This window comes from Chlorocebus sabaeus, chromosome 13, assembly GCF_047675955.1.
Source record: "Chlorocebus sabaeus isolate Y175 chromosome 13, mChlSab1.0.hap1, whole genome shotgun sequence".
NCBI lineage: Eukaryota > Metazoa > Chordata > Mammalia > Primates > Cercopithecidae > Chlorocebus > Chlorocebus sabaeus.
The window spans coordinates 43,367,619-43,382,187 of NC_132916.1; the positions used below are offsets into that span (position 1 = coordinate 43,367,619).

The 14,569-nt window shown below is 39.2% G+C and overlaps 1 protein-coding gene across 2 annotated transcripts in view; it reads right to left on the reverse strand.

Annotated features, from left to right (window-relative positions):
• Positions 1 to 14,569, reverse strand: part of MAN1A1 (mannosidase alpha class 1A member 1) — a 170,756-nt gene that overhangs the window by 17,348 nt on the left and 138,839 nt on the right. For both annotated transcript variants that reach the window (XM_008007209.3, XM_008007210.3), the window contains exons 7-9: positions 10,630 to 10,753; positions 7,066 to 7,159; positions 684 to 799 (exon numbers count right to left, since the gene is read on the reverse strand). In XM_008007209.3, coding sequence (XP_008005400.1) covers positions 684 to 799; positions 7,066 to 7,159; positions 10,630 to 10,753 — 334 coding nt within the window. The remainder of the gene's footprint in view (positions 1 to 683; positions 800 to 7,065; positions 7,160 to 10,629; positions 10,754 to 14,569) is intronic.

A 14,569-nucleotide genomic window follows, 5' to 3' on the forward strand; every position in this document is an offset into this window, starting at 1 on the left:
CTTTGTCTTCTTGGGCAATTTTAATTTAGGCAATTGTCAGAATACAAATTCAGGATTTCCCCCCACATAATATAAATTGCGGTCCTAAGGAGATAATTCATATTTATGAAAGAATACGACTTTTTCAGATATGTGACTCTTTATTTTTTATTTTTTTTATTTTTTTGAGACGGAATCTCGCTCTGTCACCCAGGCTGGAGCGCAGTGGCCGGATCTCAGCTCACTGCAAGCTCCGCCTCCCGGGTTTACGCCATTCTCCTGCCTCAGCCTCCTGAGTAGCTGGGACTACAGGCGCCCGCCACCACGCCCAGCTAGTTTTTTGTATTTTTTAGTAGAGACGGGGTTTCACCATGTTAGCCAGGCTGGTCTCGATCTCCTGACCTCGAGATCCACCCGTCTCGGCCTCCCAAAGTGCTGGGATTACAGGCTTGAGCCACCGCGCCCAGCCCAGATATGTGACTCTTAACTCAGGTTTAAACCATGCAAAAACTTTAGCTGCCCAATTAGAAATAAACATCAAATATGATTACTATTATTATGTTATTAGCAGATATCGAACTCTACCTAACTGGAAGTATTTTGTAACTCATTCATGTAGTACATCACTTATTCATTAAAACTTGATTAATATAAAAGTTATAAGTTAGGGCTGAGTGGCAAAAAAGATTTAAATATTGGGTTACCTGAACAGCATCAAAATACATCTTCTTAGCTTCCAGATCTGTCTTGTCAGACATTAACCAAGCCTTCAGCAAATATTCATAGAAGCTGTCTCCAAGACCTCCAACTGATACATGATCTGGAAAGAGAGGGAAATTAATTTTAGAGTGATTCAGTTTTTAATTCAGATAAAGGAGCAAAATCACATTAGCAACTAGGATGCAACCCTATGTCAATTGCAAGTCACTGTTACATTTAAATTCCAACAAATCTTTTATTTTCAGAAAGATATTCTGAAATGAGCAGATGGGCTATTAACTAATGTAACATACTCTAAATAATTACCAGAGTAGTTTTGTCAACATGGAAGATAAAAGATATGTAATCACCCCTAATTCTAAAAATCTGGTTCTCTAGTGAAAAATACCCAACTAAAATGTTCACAGTATATATTTAAATACATTTTTATTTGCTTTAGTTCTGAATAATATAAAATTCTGGCAAAGCTATGAATATTAACAAATCTTTTTAAACAAGTGGTTTGTAATAAATTAAACAAGAAGCTCCTCAGGTTCATTGCCATTGTTATTATTTCTAATCTCACTCTGTCACCCAGGCTGGAGTGCAGAGGCACGATGATAGCTCACTATAACCTCAAACTCCTGAGCTCAAGCGATCCTCCTGCCTCAGCCTCCCAAGTGGCTGGGACTGCAGGCATGCATCACCACGCCAGGCTCATTTTTAAATTTTTTGTAGAGATGGCATCTCGCTATGTTGCCTCAGCTGATCTACAACTCCTGGCCCCAAGCGATCTCCCACCTGGGCCTCTCAAAGAAGAGGGATTATAAGCATGAACCACTGTGCTCAGCCTATTATTGTTTGATAAATTTTCTAGTGCTATGAATCTGAAGGGTCAAATACCTATGGGACAGGGGCAGTCAGAAAGAATATGGGGCAGAAGAAGTTTTTCCTCCTAATACTCCGTTCCTACAGTCCACCTTCACTGCCATTTATCATGTTGGATCCACTACATGTATTATCAACAATCTCACAACTGTAGGATTGGTATCCTCATTTTTTTTTTCTTTTTTTTTTGAGACAGAGTCTTGCTCTGTCACCAGGCTGGAGTGCAATGGTGTGATCTCAGCTCACGGCAACCTCTGCCTCCCGGGTTCAAGCGATTGTCCTGCCTCAGCCTCCCGAGTAGTTGGGATTACAGGCACCCGCCACCACGCCTGGCTAATTTTTGTATTTTTAGTAGAGACAGGGTTTCACCATGTTGACCAGGCTGGTTTCAAACGCCTGACCTCATGATCCGCTCACCTCAGCCTTCCAAAAGTGCTGGGATTACAGACATGAGCCACCATGCCTGGCCCAGAGTTCTAATGACAGTGCTCCTTCAATCTGTTCCCCACATTAATGTCAGAGTAGCCCTCTTAATACGTGAATGTGATTACCCTTTACTTGAAGCCCAATCCTGTGTGTTTGGTGCCATGCAAAATCTTAATCTTCTCTATGCCATTCAGTCTGGCTCCACTTGCTTTCTGCTCACTTGCTATACAGCCCTTCTTTTGGTTCCTCAAAAACATCAGGCTCCATCTCATCTCAGGCAGGGCTTCTATAGGCCTTGTTCTCTCTGCATGAAATGGACCCTAGGACCCCCTTCCCCTTCTTTAGTAGTTCTTACTCTTACTTCATACCTGGGATCAAATGGCACTTCCTCAAAGGAGTGTTCTCTGACAATCCCACTAGGTTCCCTTGTCACACACTTTTTGATTGCACACATTTATCACCTGCAATTTCATAATGTGGTAACATTTTCTTCTGTCTCCTCCACGAGATCATGAACCAAGAGGGCAGAGACCAGACCTATTATGTTTCCCAGTCCACCCCAGCCCCTGGAAAGTGTCTTGCCCATGGTAGGTACTCAACAAATAATTGATGAACAAAGCAAAATTCTTCTATGTCAACCTTAATAAAGGGTTGTAACTATCCAAGCTAAAGAGCTATGTTTTAAAGTAGTTAAGTACGTGATTTTCTTGTTGCAGAAAGTGTAGAATTATAGTTTACATTTTAGTGTAAAAATATATTTTAAAAATTCTAAGTCTGATTCTTGAAGTGACATTTACAGTTTCCTAAATCAACACAGAAACCTCTGACATTTACAAACTAAATAGACTAAGTACGAACTCATCAATAATAAACCCTGTTGTTATCAACATCATTGTAGGAGACAAATGCAAGTGATGCGTGGAAAAGCAAATCCCGGGCTGGCATTGTCAAAGCAACACTGACTCCATGAAGTGATAGGAAACGATGGCCAGGATCCAGACATGTCCTTTGGAGTTAAAGCAATGATAGCTGAAAACCAATGGCCAGAAGGAGCTTGATGTTTTCCTCCCCTTGGGTTATGATTTTCTAATAGATGGAAGAAGCAAGTTTGGGCATTTGGGGATTTTTTTTTTAAATAAGAAAAAAGTGTTACATAAGAATACATTTGTTTTAATTAATTTTGGTATTTGCTAGTTTTCTATTTTTAAAATTTCCTTCCTATAAAAATTTTAGACAAAGAAACATAGAGGAGAAACAGGTCTTCTCATTAATTTAGCATATCACTCACTAAGCTTCCTTCAGGCCTGGATGGCTGTTTGTCAACACAGTCCTGTGTAAACATCTTAGCGGATGTGGGGGAGAGTAGGCCTGATTTTATCAGTAGGAAAGGATCAACCTACTTCTAGAAAGAACATAATATGGTATTTTTATGTCCAACTGCTCTAAAGGTGAGGTGTACTGTAGTCAGTCAAATATTATGCTCTTCTCTGAAGGAGTAATTTATTCTTTTCTTCATAAGAATAGGTCCCATAAAAGGATTTCTAACATCTAAAAAAGAGAAAAAGCAAGTAGCAAAAGAATCAAGACAAAGAAGAATTAAAATACTCAATATGTCCCTTGTAAAATTTTTGTTGACTTCATCTGAATTTCTCTCTCTGAAACAATCCCCCAGTGATGCTAGTGACACTACACATAGCTAGCTAGATTAGATACAGATAGATGGATGCCTGTTACAGAAATCAAAGGATGATAAATCCTCTGTGTACAGACATGAAACCCTGCCATCTGGCCTCAATAGTAATAAGATCAGTTCATATTATCAGTGACCAGGACCAGATACTGCCTTTCAGCCACAACTGAGGAGCAGAGGCAACTGTTAAAAAAGAACAAGCAGAACCACCATTAAAAGCAGAGGCAGGCCCAGTGTGGTGTCTCACGCCTGTAATCCCAGCACTTTGGGAGGCCGGGGAGGGCAGATCACCTGAGGTCAGGAGTTCGAGACCAGCCTGGCTAACATGGTGAAACCCTCATCTCTACTAAAAAAGCAAAAATTAGCTGTGTGTGTTGGTACGCGCCTGTAGTCCCAGCTACTCAGGAGGCTGAGGCAGGAGAATTGCTTGAGCATGAGACAGGGAGGTTGCAATGAGCTGAGATCGTGCAACTGCTCTCCAGCCGGGGTGACAGAGTGAGACTCCATCTCAAACAACAACAACAACAACAACAACAACAACAACAACAACAACGGAAATATACACAAGTTGTTTTATCCCCAGTCCTCTAGTGGCCCTCAAACTGTTGAGTCTCAGCACCCTTTTGTAATCTTCAAAAGAAATGGGCACCCCAAATAATTTATGTAAGTAACACCTATATTTACTACATTGGAAAATTAAAATAATTTAAAAATACTTTTATTTCATTTAAAATAATAATTACATGCCCATTAACATATACAATTTTTCAAAAAAGTTATATTTTACAAAACAAAACAAAAAATTAGTGAGAAGACTGACACAATTTCACATTTTTGCATATCTCTTTCTTGTTTGCCTTGATAGGAGACAGTTGGATACTCATGCCTGTCCTACTTTCAATCCTTTGCTATATGTTGTTTGGCTGTAATACATCAAGAAAAGTCAGCCTCACACAGTAATACAGTCAGAAAAAGAAAGGATATTTTAACAGACTTTTCACACAATTGTGGATATTTTTCTTTGATACTATAATAGTCAACAAGTGGTTTCTTTTTTAAAGGTTAATTGCGTTGTAAAATTAGAAATTACATCAATGAATTTTTGTATTGTTACATTAAAATTAATTGGTCTATCTTGTACTTTACATAGATTGTTTTCCATGTATGATCTTATAATATCAGGCTTTGGTCATTTGGAAAATACTGGCTCACTGAATTATGCAGATCTTTCAAATATTGACACGTTCCATTATACAATATCAGAAAACCACATTTGTTAATATCATCATCAATCTAATAGGAAAAGTATTTGTGTCAAGTTCATGGTAGCATGTACAAGTTTTCCAAAATTCTATTTTTTATTTAGAAACTTGGATTATAATCATTGGCACAAATACTGTGACTTTTCCTTGAAGTGACAAGCTCATTTTCAAGAATATGGCTCCCAATTACCTAGCCTAAATAACCATTTTTTAAGTTGTTCTTTCAAGTAAAAATGTTGAATCCATGAAACAGTAAGTGGCTAGTTCAGCTTGCAACTCAAACACTCAAGAGCTTTTCCTTGACGCAACTACCAGTTTTCATAATTCAGCAGGAGTGATTTATGAGTACTTTCCATTTCATCTCATAGAACGTGACAAAGGTGTGTACTGAAGGGTTGATATTTACTAGAATCACTAATTTTTTTTTTTTTTTACTGTTTCATTAAGCACATTCATAAGTGAAACTGGTACCCTTTTTTTAAATGCTACTAAGAATACCATGGGGGCTGGTGTGGTGGCTCATGCCTGTAATCCCAGCATTGGGAGGCCAAGGGAAAGGGATCGCTCAAGCCTAAAAGTTTGAGGTCAGTCTGGGAAATATAATGAGACCTTGTCTCTACCAAAAAAAAAAAAAAAAAAAAATTAAAAATTGGCTGAGCATGGCAGTGTGCACCTGTAGTCCCAGCTACTCAGGGGGGCCGAGGTGGGAAGAGCGCTTGAACCCAGCGTGAGCCGAGTTGGCAGAGGTTGCAATGAGCTGAGATCATGCCACTGTACTCCAGCCTGAGTGACACAGTGAGACCCTGTCCCACAAAAAAGAAAGAAAAAAAAAAGAATACGAGTATTAGTACTATTTGGTGTTTGTTTGCCTTTGTTCTCAGTGAGGCTTCAGCAGTTTCACCTAACACTGTAGGTGTAAATACCAACATTTTAGAAGAGGCAGAAAGTCTTTTAAAGTACCACTATTAAACAGCAGAGGCAGAAAGAGGGATGAGATACAGAGTACATATGTATTCACAAAATTTAAGTACGTAAACACCCACTAAGTGCAAGACATGGTGTACTGGCTTAGTAAATGACTAAGACATGCATTATATGTCTTAATATATTATATTATTATAATAAAAATAGTTTTGACCTTGTGGGCCTCTTCAGAGGTCTCAAGGACTTCCAGTGATCTGTTGACCACACTTAGGTAAGTGGTAACCTTGATTATAGCCCTAAGGTTTCAACGGCTAGGCTTCCAGAGCTACAGACACATTTTAGCATATGGATTTTATCATATTCTTTCCTATTATTCTTTAAGAAAAGTACTTCTAAAGTAACAGTGAGGTATCTAAGAACATGACATTAAAATACAAAGAAAAAAACCAGATTAGAGTAAAATCTTAAGGCAGTGTACTCTTGCCACAGCTGGGCATCTCAATATTCTTCACTTGTTTTCAGTTGCTATTTAATCTACTACTGTTTTTCCAAATCAGCTTGAGAACATTTCTTTCAACTACTCTGAATCTTTATGCCCCTGCTCAAAATCATCTGAAGAGTCTTAAGTGCAGGCTTCCAGGACCAAAAGTCCTTGCGCAATCCTTTCTCCCATCCTAAAGGTAATTCTACCGGCAAGAAACCTTTATCTGGCAGCTTAAAATTAAGTAGAGAAAAACAGGCTGTTTGCTCTTCCAATTTCCCAACTCTTAAAAATTCAGGCTCCCTCTCATTGTATAGTCACATAGAAATAGAGAATGTTAGGAAGCAGAATGGTCTACCTACTCTCTATAAAACCCTCATAGTCATTAATACAAAGGAATGAATTTCCTTTCTATCCACATGACCAGCTTGTTACAGGTTATCATCCCCACACTACTCTGGCCAGATCTTCCCTTTCTTATTAATAGCTTTAAATGTGCTTATATGTCATCACACTTGGAGTTACATATGAAAAATACACAATCCAGTTTCCTGGTAACACAATCTTGATGACAGAAGCCTGTTTATTAAAGGAGCCATGCCCTTTTCTCCTTTTCTAAACATTTCTCAACAAAATCTGTGCTGCTTTTGTGCTTCCTCTCCCTCGATGAGTACAGTACCATAAAGAGCTATAATAATGTGAATCTTCTGACTTACGTTGACCCCACTGTCCACTACTGGGATTCAGATAGTTAGGATAAAGGCCTTGTGGTTTTTCCAGTTTGTTCAGTACTGTTCGAATATTCATTACCTATAACAGAAAATAAAATGTTACTGTGAAAATCTGAAAAAAAATTTTCATGCCATTCTTCTTCTTGAACATATTTTTCCATTTTAGAAAAAATAAGTTGACTTAAATGATGCAGAGTTAGAACAAAGATAATTGCTGTTAGCTTATTATTACAAACATAATAGCAGTAAGTGAATATAGTCACACTGATTAGTTATCTACCATTAGCCAGATGCCATCCTAGGAACAAGGGGCCAGTGGATAAACAAAGTCACCGTACTCTTAGAATTGTGCATCCTAGTGGGATGGGACAGACAATAAATAAGTAAATAGATAAATAAATACGTAAGTATAGTCATGTGTCACTTAATGACAGGGATACATGCTGGGAAACACAGGCATTTTCACTGTTGTACAAACATCATAGAGTGCACTGTCACAAATGTAGTTGGCACAGCCTACTGTTTGTAGGCTACAAACTTGTGTAGTGTATGTTACTCTACTGAAGTATTTGTGTATCTAAACATAGAAAAGTACACTATAAAAGATGAAAAATGATACTTTTCTATAGGGTTATACATATTATAACCCTATATGTAAATACAGGGCACTTAGTATAGAACACTTTTCATGAATGAAACTCGCAGGACTAGAAGTTGCAGTGGATGAGTTAGTAAGTGAGTAATGAGTGAATGTGAAGGCCTGGGACGTTACTGTGTACTACTGTAAACTTTATAAACACGGTATACTTAGCCATTATCAATACATTTGTAAAAGTATTTTTCTTTCTTCAATAATAAATTAACCTTAGATTACTGTAGTTTTACTTTATAAGCTTTTAAATTTTAAAAAAATTTTGACTCTTTTGTAACAACTGTTAGCTTAAAACACACTCTGTATAGTTGTACCAAAATATTTTCTTTCTTTATATTCTTATCTATAAGCCTTTTTCTATTTAAAATTTCTTTTTAAAGTTGTTTAACTTTTTAAACTTTTTGTTAAAAACTAAGACATATATACACACTAACTTTGGACTACACAGAGCAGTACCATCAATATCACTGCCTTCCACCTCTACATCTTATCCCACTGGAAGGTCTTTCAGGGGCAGTAGCATGCATGGAGCTGTCAACTCCTGTGATAACAATGCCTTCAAGAGGAATACCTTTAGAAGGACCTTGCTTCTACAGGTAACTTAAAAAAAAGTGGTACATTCTAAAATAACAATACAAATGATAGTACATAAATCAGTAATGCAGTCACTTTATCAAATATTATGTACTGTACATAATTATATGTGCTATACTTTTATATGACTGGCAGTAGAGTACGTTTATGCCATCACCACCACAAACATGTAAGTAATGCATTGCACTATGACATTATGATGACCATGATGTCACGAGGCTGTAGGAATTTTTTCAACTCCATTATAAACTTACACTGTCATATATGTAGTCCATTGTTGACTGAAACACTGTTAAGTAACATCTAACTGTATAGTATATCAGGAGATGGTAAATACTGTGGAAAAAAATAAGAGGGTGCTACGGATTGAACTGCATACCCCTAAATTCATATGCTGAAACCCTACTTCCCAATGTGATTGTATTTGGAGATTTATTTGGAGATGGCAATTAGGTTATGACAGTAGAGCATTAAATGGGATTAGTGCCCTCATAAGAGACACAAGAGCTCTCTCTCTGTGACTCCTTCTCTCCCTCAGAGCACAAAGACGACGTCATGTGAGCAAACACTGGGACAGTGCTCATCGTCTAAAAGTCCAGGGAAGAGGCTCAGAATGAAACCTACCTCATTGGTAGTTTGATCTTGGATTTCCCAGCCTCCAGAACTGTAAGAAAGAAATTTCTGTTGTTTCTGGCTGCATTTTTGTTACGGTAGCCGGAGCTGATTGAGAGTAATGGGACAGGGTGATGTGAAGAGGCTATCCCATGTTAGTCAGAGTGGCCTGGCAAGGCAGAGGTGTTTGAGCAGAATATTAAAGAAGTGAGGGAGCAGGCCATGTGGATATGTGGAGGAAGAGTGCTCGGAACAGAGAGGGGAGCAAGTACAAAGGCCCTGAGGAAACAGCAGGTTTGCAAGGCCACTGAGGCCAGAGGTGAGGAGGCAAAGGGGAGAATGTCAGCAGGCAGAGGAGAGGAGAGGAGAGCCAGGGCCCAGGCCACCCAGGCCCCACAGGTCACAGTAAGGGCCTATTTCACTCTTGAGTGTCATGGGAAGGCTGAGGGGGCAAGAGGGGAAGTGGTGGTCAGGTGGCTACTGTATAGTCCAGGTGACATGATGGATCCCAGATCAGGACAGCAGTAGAGGCAGCGAGACACCCAAAGGATTTCTTAGTGGATTTGGGCCTGGGGTTTACAAAAAAGAAGAACCAGGAGGATCTCAAGATCTTTGGGCTGACCACTGGGTACAGTGAGATGCCATTTACCAAGATAGCAAAGACTGGAGGAGAAGCAGATCTAGGCGTTGAGCCTGAGGCATTTTAAGTGGGACTTGTCTATCGGACCTCTTAGTGGAGATGTTTAATAAACAGATATAGAGTCTGGAGTTCAGGAACGGGTTTGGACTGAAATAATAAACTTGCAGTCTAGAGTATAGAGATGGTATGCCAAGCCCAGAGACTGGATGTAACAATGTAGGGAGTGAATATAAAAAAGAAGAGGCACAGGATTGAGTGCTAGGGCTTTCCAATATTTAGAGGTTGGGGTGTTGAGGAGGACACAAAAAGAAAGACAGAAGGAGCATCCAGCAAAAAGGGAGACAAACTGGGAGCGTATTACATGCCATGCGCAAAGTGTATCTCAGGAACGAAGAACTGACTGACTGTGTCGAATGCTGAGAGCGCAAGGAAGATGAAGGGGAGAATGGGTAAGTGGCTTTAGCGCTGTGGTGCTCACCGGTCACTGCGACAGGTGTGGCTGGGGGAAAAGTCCTACTGAAGCAGGTTCAAGAGACTTGAAAAGCAGACAACAAAGATGACTCTTTAAGGAATTTTACTGTAAAGGGAAGCCAAAAAGCAGGTTGAAAATAAAGGTAGAGTGATGGGGGGAACATGAATTTATCCAAATATCAATGGGTTTGCTTTCGGAAAATGAGGGACCAATTCAGGTGCAACATCACATTTGTATAACACTTTCAGTCTGTATTTCACATAGTTGACTCATGCAGTGCATTCAGTACTAAATATTTTTAGATAAGGACACAAACTTCAGATGAGTTAAGTAACTAACTTAAGGTAGAGGGAACCAGAGGTGGAAGCCGTGTCCTCACATCCTGAGCTACAGTGGTGCACTGGAAAGGCTGCAGGTTTACAGTTGGCTAATTGAAATGCTGTATGTTGCAAAACTTCAGAAAGAGCTGTAACAAATTTGGTTGTTATTTCTACCTCAAAAATTCCTAAACCTTCTCAGACAGGATACTGTTTCTCATAAGTGTTGCTTTGCAGGCCAAGGCACATTGAAGAATCTCACCTTTTCAGCAAAGATGGGGTTTCCTGATAAGTGGCTCAAGTGCATAAACTCCAAATGCAGGGTTCCAAATTCTGCCAGAATACTGCTGCCTCCAGAGGCCCAGGGCCAGTTCCTTCCAATACCACTAAAGAAGAGATGACATCGAAGAGTTATGGGTCAGACTAATTCCATTTTTCACTATCTAAATAGTAGACATGAAATAGATGGCTTTTAAAACAAGGCATCCTACCTAACAGTCCCCTCTAGATACTATAAAACCAAGCACTGTTTTCTTTGGCTACCAGTTTTAGGGTTTGACTCCTGTCTCCAAATTGAAAATTACTGTTCACTTAATTTAGAAAAAAGCTGCTGAGTACTTGCTGTTGATGAACAGGCAAATCTTTTGGAAAGTACAGATGCTATATAGATGTATAACCATTCCACGTAGAATATAAAACAAAACCTGACCAAAACACTCCCACCATGCCCAAATACCACATAAAGCTCTTCAACATTTTAATTAGTTTCAGCCTGAGAGTCCAAGGAATTTCGGACATTATGTACAAAATTTTATTCGGATAAAAGATGAATTTCCAAGATTCATTAATTATACACTCACTTCAACCCTCTCCAAATCTTCCTGCATTTACCAGACTTTCTTTCTTCCATGTGTCTTCACACTATTTTATTTTTTTCTAAGCATATTACCTAAGGTGCTAACTCATTCCCTACTCTATACATCCTGTGATCAAGAATTCCAACAAAATTAGGTTATAAAATCTGGAAAGGTCAGAGGCACGAGCTTCAGAAATTACTGCTCCATGGCCTTTCTTGGAGAAATGCTTTTTTAAAAAACTAGGCCTTTTAAAACAGTTATAAACATACACACATCCAAATACACATAAAGTGACTCCTGAGACATGGCAGTACTCTTGGGTACAGTTTATTTCCGGAGAGCCACTTAACACTTCAAAAAAGATGTGGTAATTCAAAAGAATAAAGTTCATTATTCTTCTAATAAATTCCCTTTCTGATAGCTAAAATCCCACACTTTTAGTTTAGAATGCACATTTAGTGCATGCCTACTATCTGCCAGGACTATACATGGCATTGGGTTACAAGCATGGTTATGATAATCAATCACTTTTTCTCAAAGACCTAATAGTGTAATGACAGAAAAAGAACTAAGCATAGTTCCAATCACAGACGGTGAATGCCAAGATACATGTGTGAAGAGTTCTCTGAGCATCTAAAGCTGGGACACACAGTCCAGCGTGGTGGGGATGGATCACAGAAGACTTCTTCAAGGAAGAGACTCCTGAGTTGATTCTTGATGGGTAAGAACGAGTTGGTGAGGAAAAAATGATGAGAATCTGGGCAAGGAGAGAACACACGAGCAGAGGGGCTGGCCAGGAACCAGAAGCAGCTCTTACGCTGCAGAATGGAGGGAATGGAGGTTGGTGGGAGAGAAAGCTGGAAGGATAGGCTGGAGCCAGGTCTTAACGGCTTGTGGAATTCTCTCTTTCTGAGGTAGACCCCATCAAAATGCTGCTCTTGGTGTCCACCCCCACTTTGTTTTTGCCATATATCAGTCACAGCTCTGGGTAAACCCTTTCAGTCCTGTCCTGGCGTCTGCCGCCAGGCTGCTGAGGAATGCTGAGGAAGAGAGAAACCATGAGGATGACTGGCGCTTACAGTCCTGGGCTCGCCTCACTCTCACTTCTTGCTCCTTTCTACAGCAAAACCTGGAGTTTCCTCCAAAACACTGACACACAGTACATCTAAGAAAAAGTAAAGAGAAATAAGACACAGAGATCTGAAAACGATATATTCATTTATTTTACAAAATGCCCTAAATTTATTAGGTTCTGGGAATGTGAGCCAGTTTTTATTTTCATAGTTGGCTTATAAAAAAGAATTTTCAATCATCCAAATAGGATGAATAGCTACTTTCAAAGTTTATTAACATATGGCAAATGCACATGGTAATTGGTCATTAACTAGTTGTCACGACATGTCAATGTTTTTTGTTTTTTGTTTTTTTTTCTTTTGCGAGAGTCTTGCTCTGTCGCCCAGGCTGGAGTGCAGTGGCATGATCTTGGCTCACTGCAAGCTCCGCCTCCCAGGTTCATGCCACTCTCCTGCCTCAGTCTCCCGAGTAGCCGGGACCACAGGGCCCGCCACCATACCTGGCTAATTTTCTGTATTTTTTTTAGTAGAGACAGGGTTTCACAGTGCTGGCCAGGATGGTCTTGATCTCCTGACCTCGTGATCCACCCGCCTGGCCTCCCAAAGTGCTGGAATTATAGGCGTGAGCCACCGTACCTGGCCAACATATCAATGCTTTATTCCAATCACTCCATCACTGACCAATGCCGATAAGCCTATTTAGCAAAACTACAAATTTCTGTGGTCTGGAGAAATATTAAAAACAAAGCTGCAACATAAGGCAATATCAGGGTAAGAGGAGATAATGACTTTATCCCGGAAAAGAAAGAGAACACAGTGCTGAGGAAGCCCAGCCCGCCTTCCAGATCTTCAGGGACTGGTTAAGTTCGGGGATTAGAGCATGTGGTAGCACACTCAGATGAGAAAGTTAAGCAATATATATATACACTAAACTAAACCTCATATTACTTTATATCCATGTATTTGTTCTCTGCCATTAATGTGGTGAATCAAGAGAAAACCAGAGATATACTGGAAAAACATTCAGTATGTTTAGAAACATTTCTTAACATTTAATTTAAAGAGTTAAATGTATCCTTCCTCCCTCTTTGTACACACTCATACCAGAAGGAAAATGGTACTCTTTTCTGTCGCCACCCTCCCAACCCCCAACCATGGAAGCAAGAACATTAAAATCACTAGCAGAGGAAATGTTATGCTAATAGAAAGAAAACTGGATTTAGAATATAAAGCATGTTTATATGAAAGGACAGCTTTGGTTACCATTCATTCAGTCTGCAGAATTAATGTATTTCAGTAAGATTACTTATGAGATCAACGGTTGTACTGGCTCTTAAATATAAGTCAGGGAAGGGGTTCAATAAATTAGAGAGAGTACAACTACAGACATTAGATGAGGACATGGGGCACACATCTATCTACCACAGGCCGCCACAGTTGAAATGTGTGTGTGTCTCAGAGAAATGGCTGCCTCCTGTCTTGCATAGCAAGCATGTAAGCTTTGGTCACTCATAGATTGAGGGAGATGAACAGAATGATTTCTAAAGTTATTTTTGTCTTTAAATTCTATAAATCTACTGAGGAATCTATGTATTTGTAAGGCTTTAATCTTTAAAATGATGTATGGACACAGGCATTTGACACAAAATGGGGGGTTGGTGACAAAAGGAAATGAGGCCAGAGAGAGTTCAGCTCCCTTGGTCTGGTGCGGGGGTCCCAGTGTCTCAGGCGTCCCCGGTTATGAAAGGTGAGGCATTCTAGACTGCTGGGCCAAAAATGAATTTTATCTATGGCAGTGGGAGATGTAAAATGTCTCTAACTTCAGTTCCACTATGACAGTATTTTAAACACAGCTATGGTGTTATCTGGCCTATTTTACAAAAACTAATAATATTTAGAAAAATATTTCAAAGATAAAATAATAGTTTGTGTTCAGAAACCATTAATTCCATAAGACAGGCATGAAAGGAAAGAATATTTAAATATTACCAATCTTGTTACAATGACTACATTTTAAGCCAAGATGACGAGTCGGCCAGTGGAAATGTATACACAAAAAGGCAATTAATGTGATCTGGGGAGCTGCCAAGTGTTTGGTTCAAAGGATTCTGCAGCAGAACTTCAACTTCTACATCACTCTAATTATTTATGTTTCTTCCAATTCCTACTTCTTCCATTTTAAATTGGAGTATTACTTAATGTATATGTTTCAATTTTAAAATTTTCAGTATTCTATAAAGGTAATAAATATTTAAAAAGAATATATCACAAC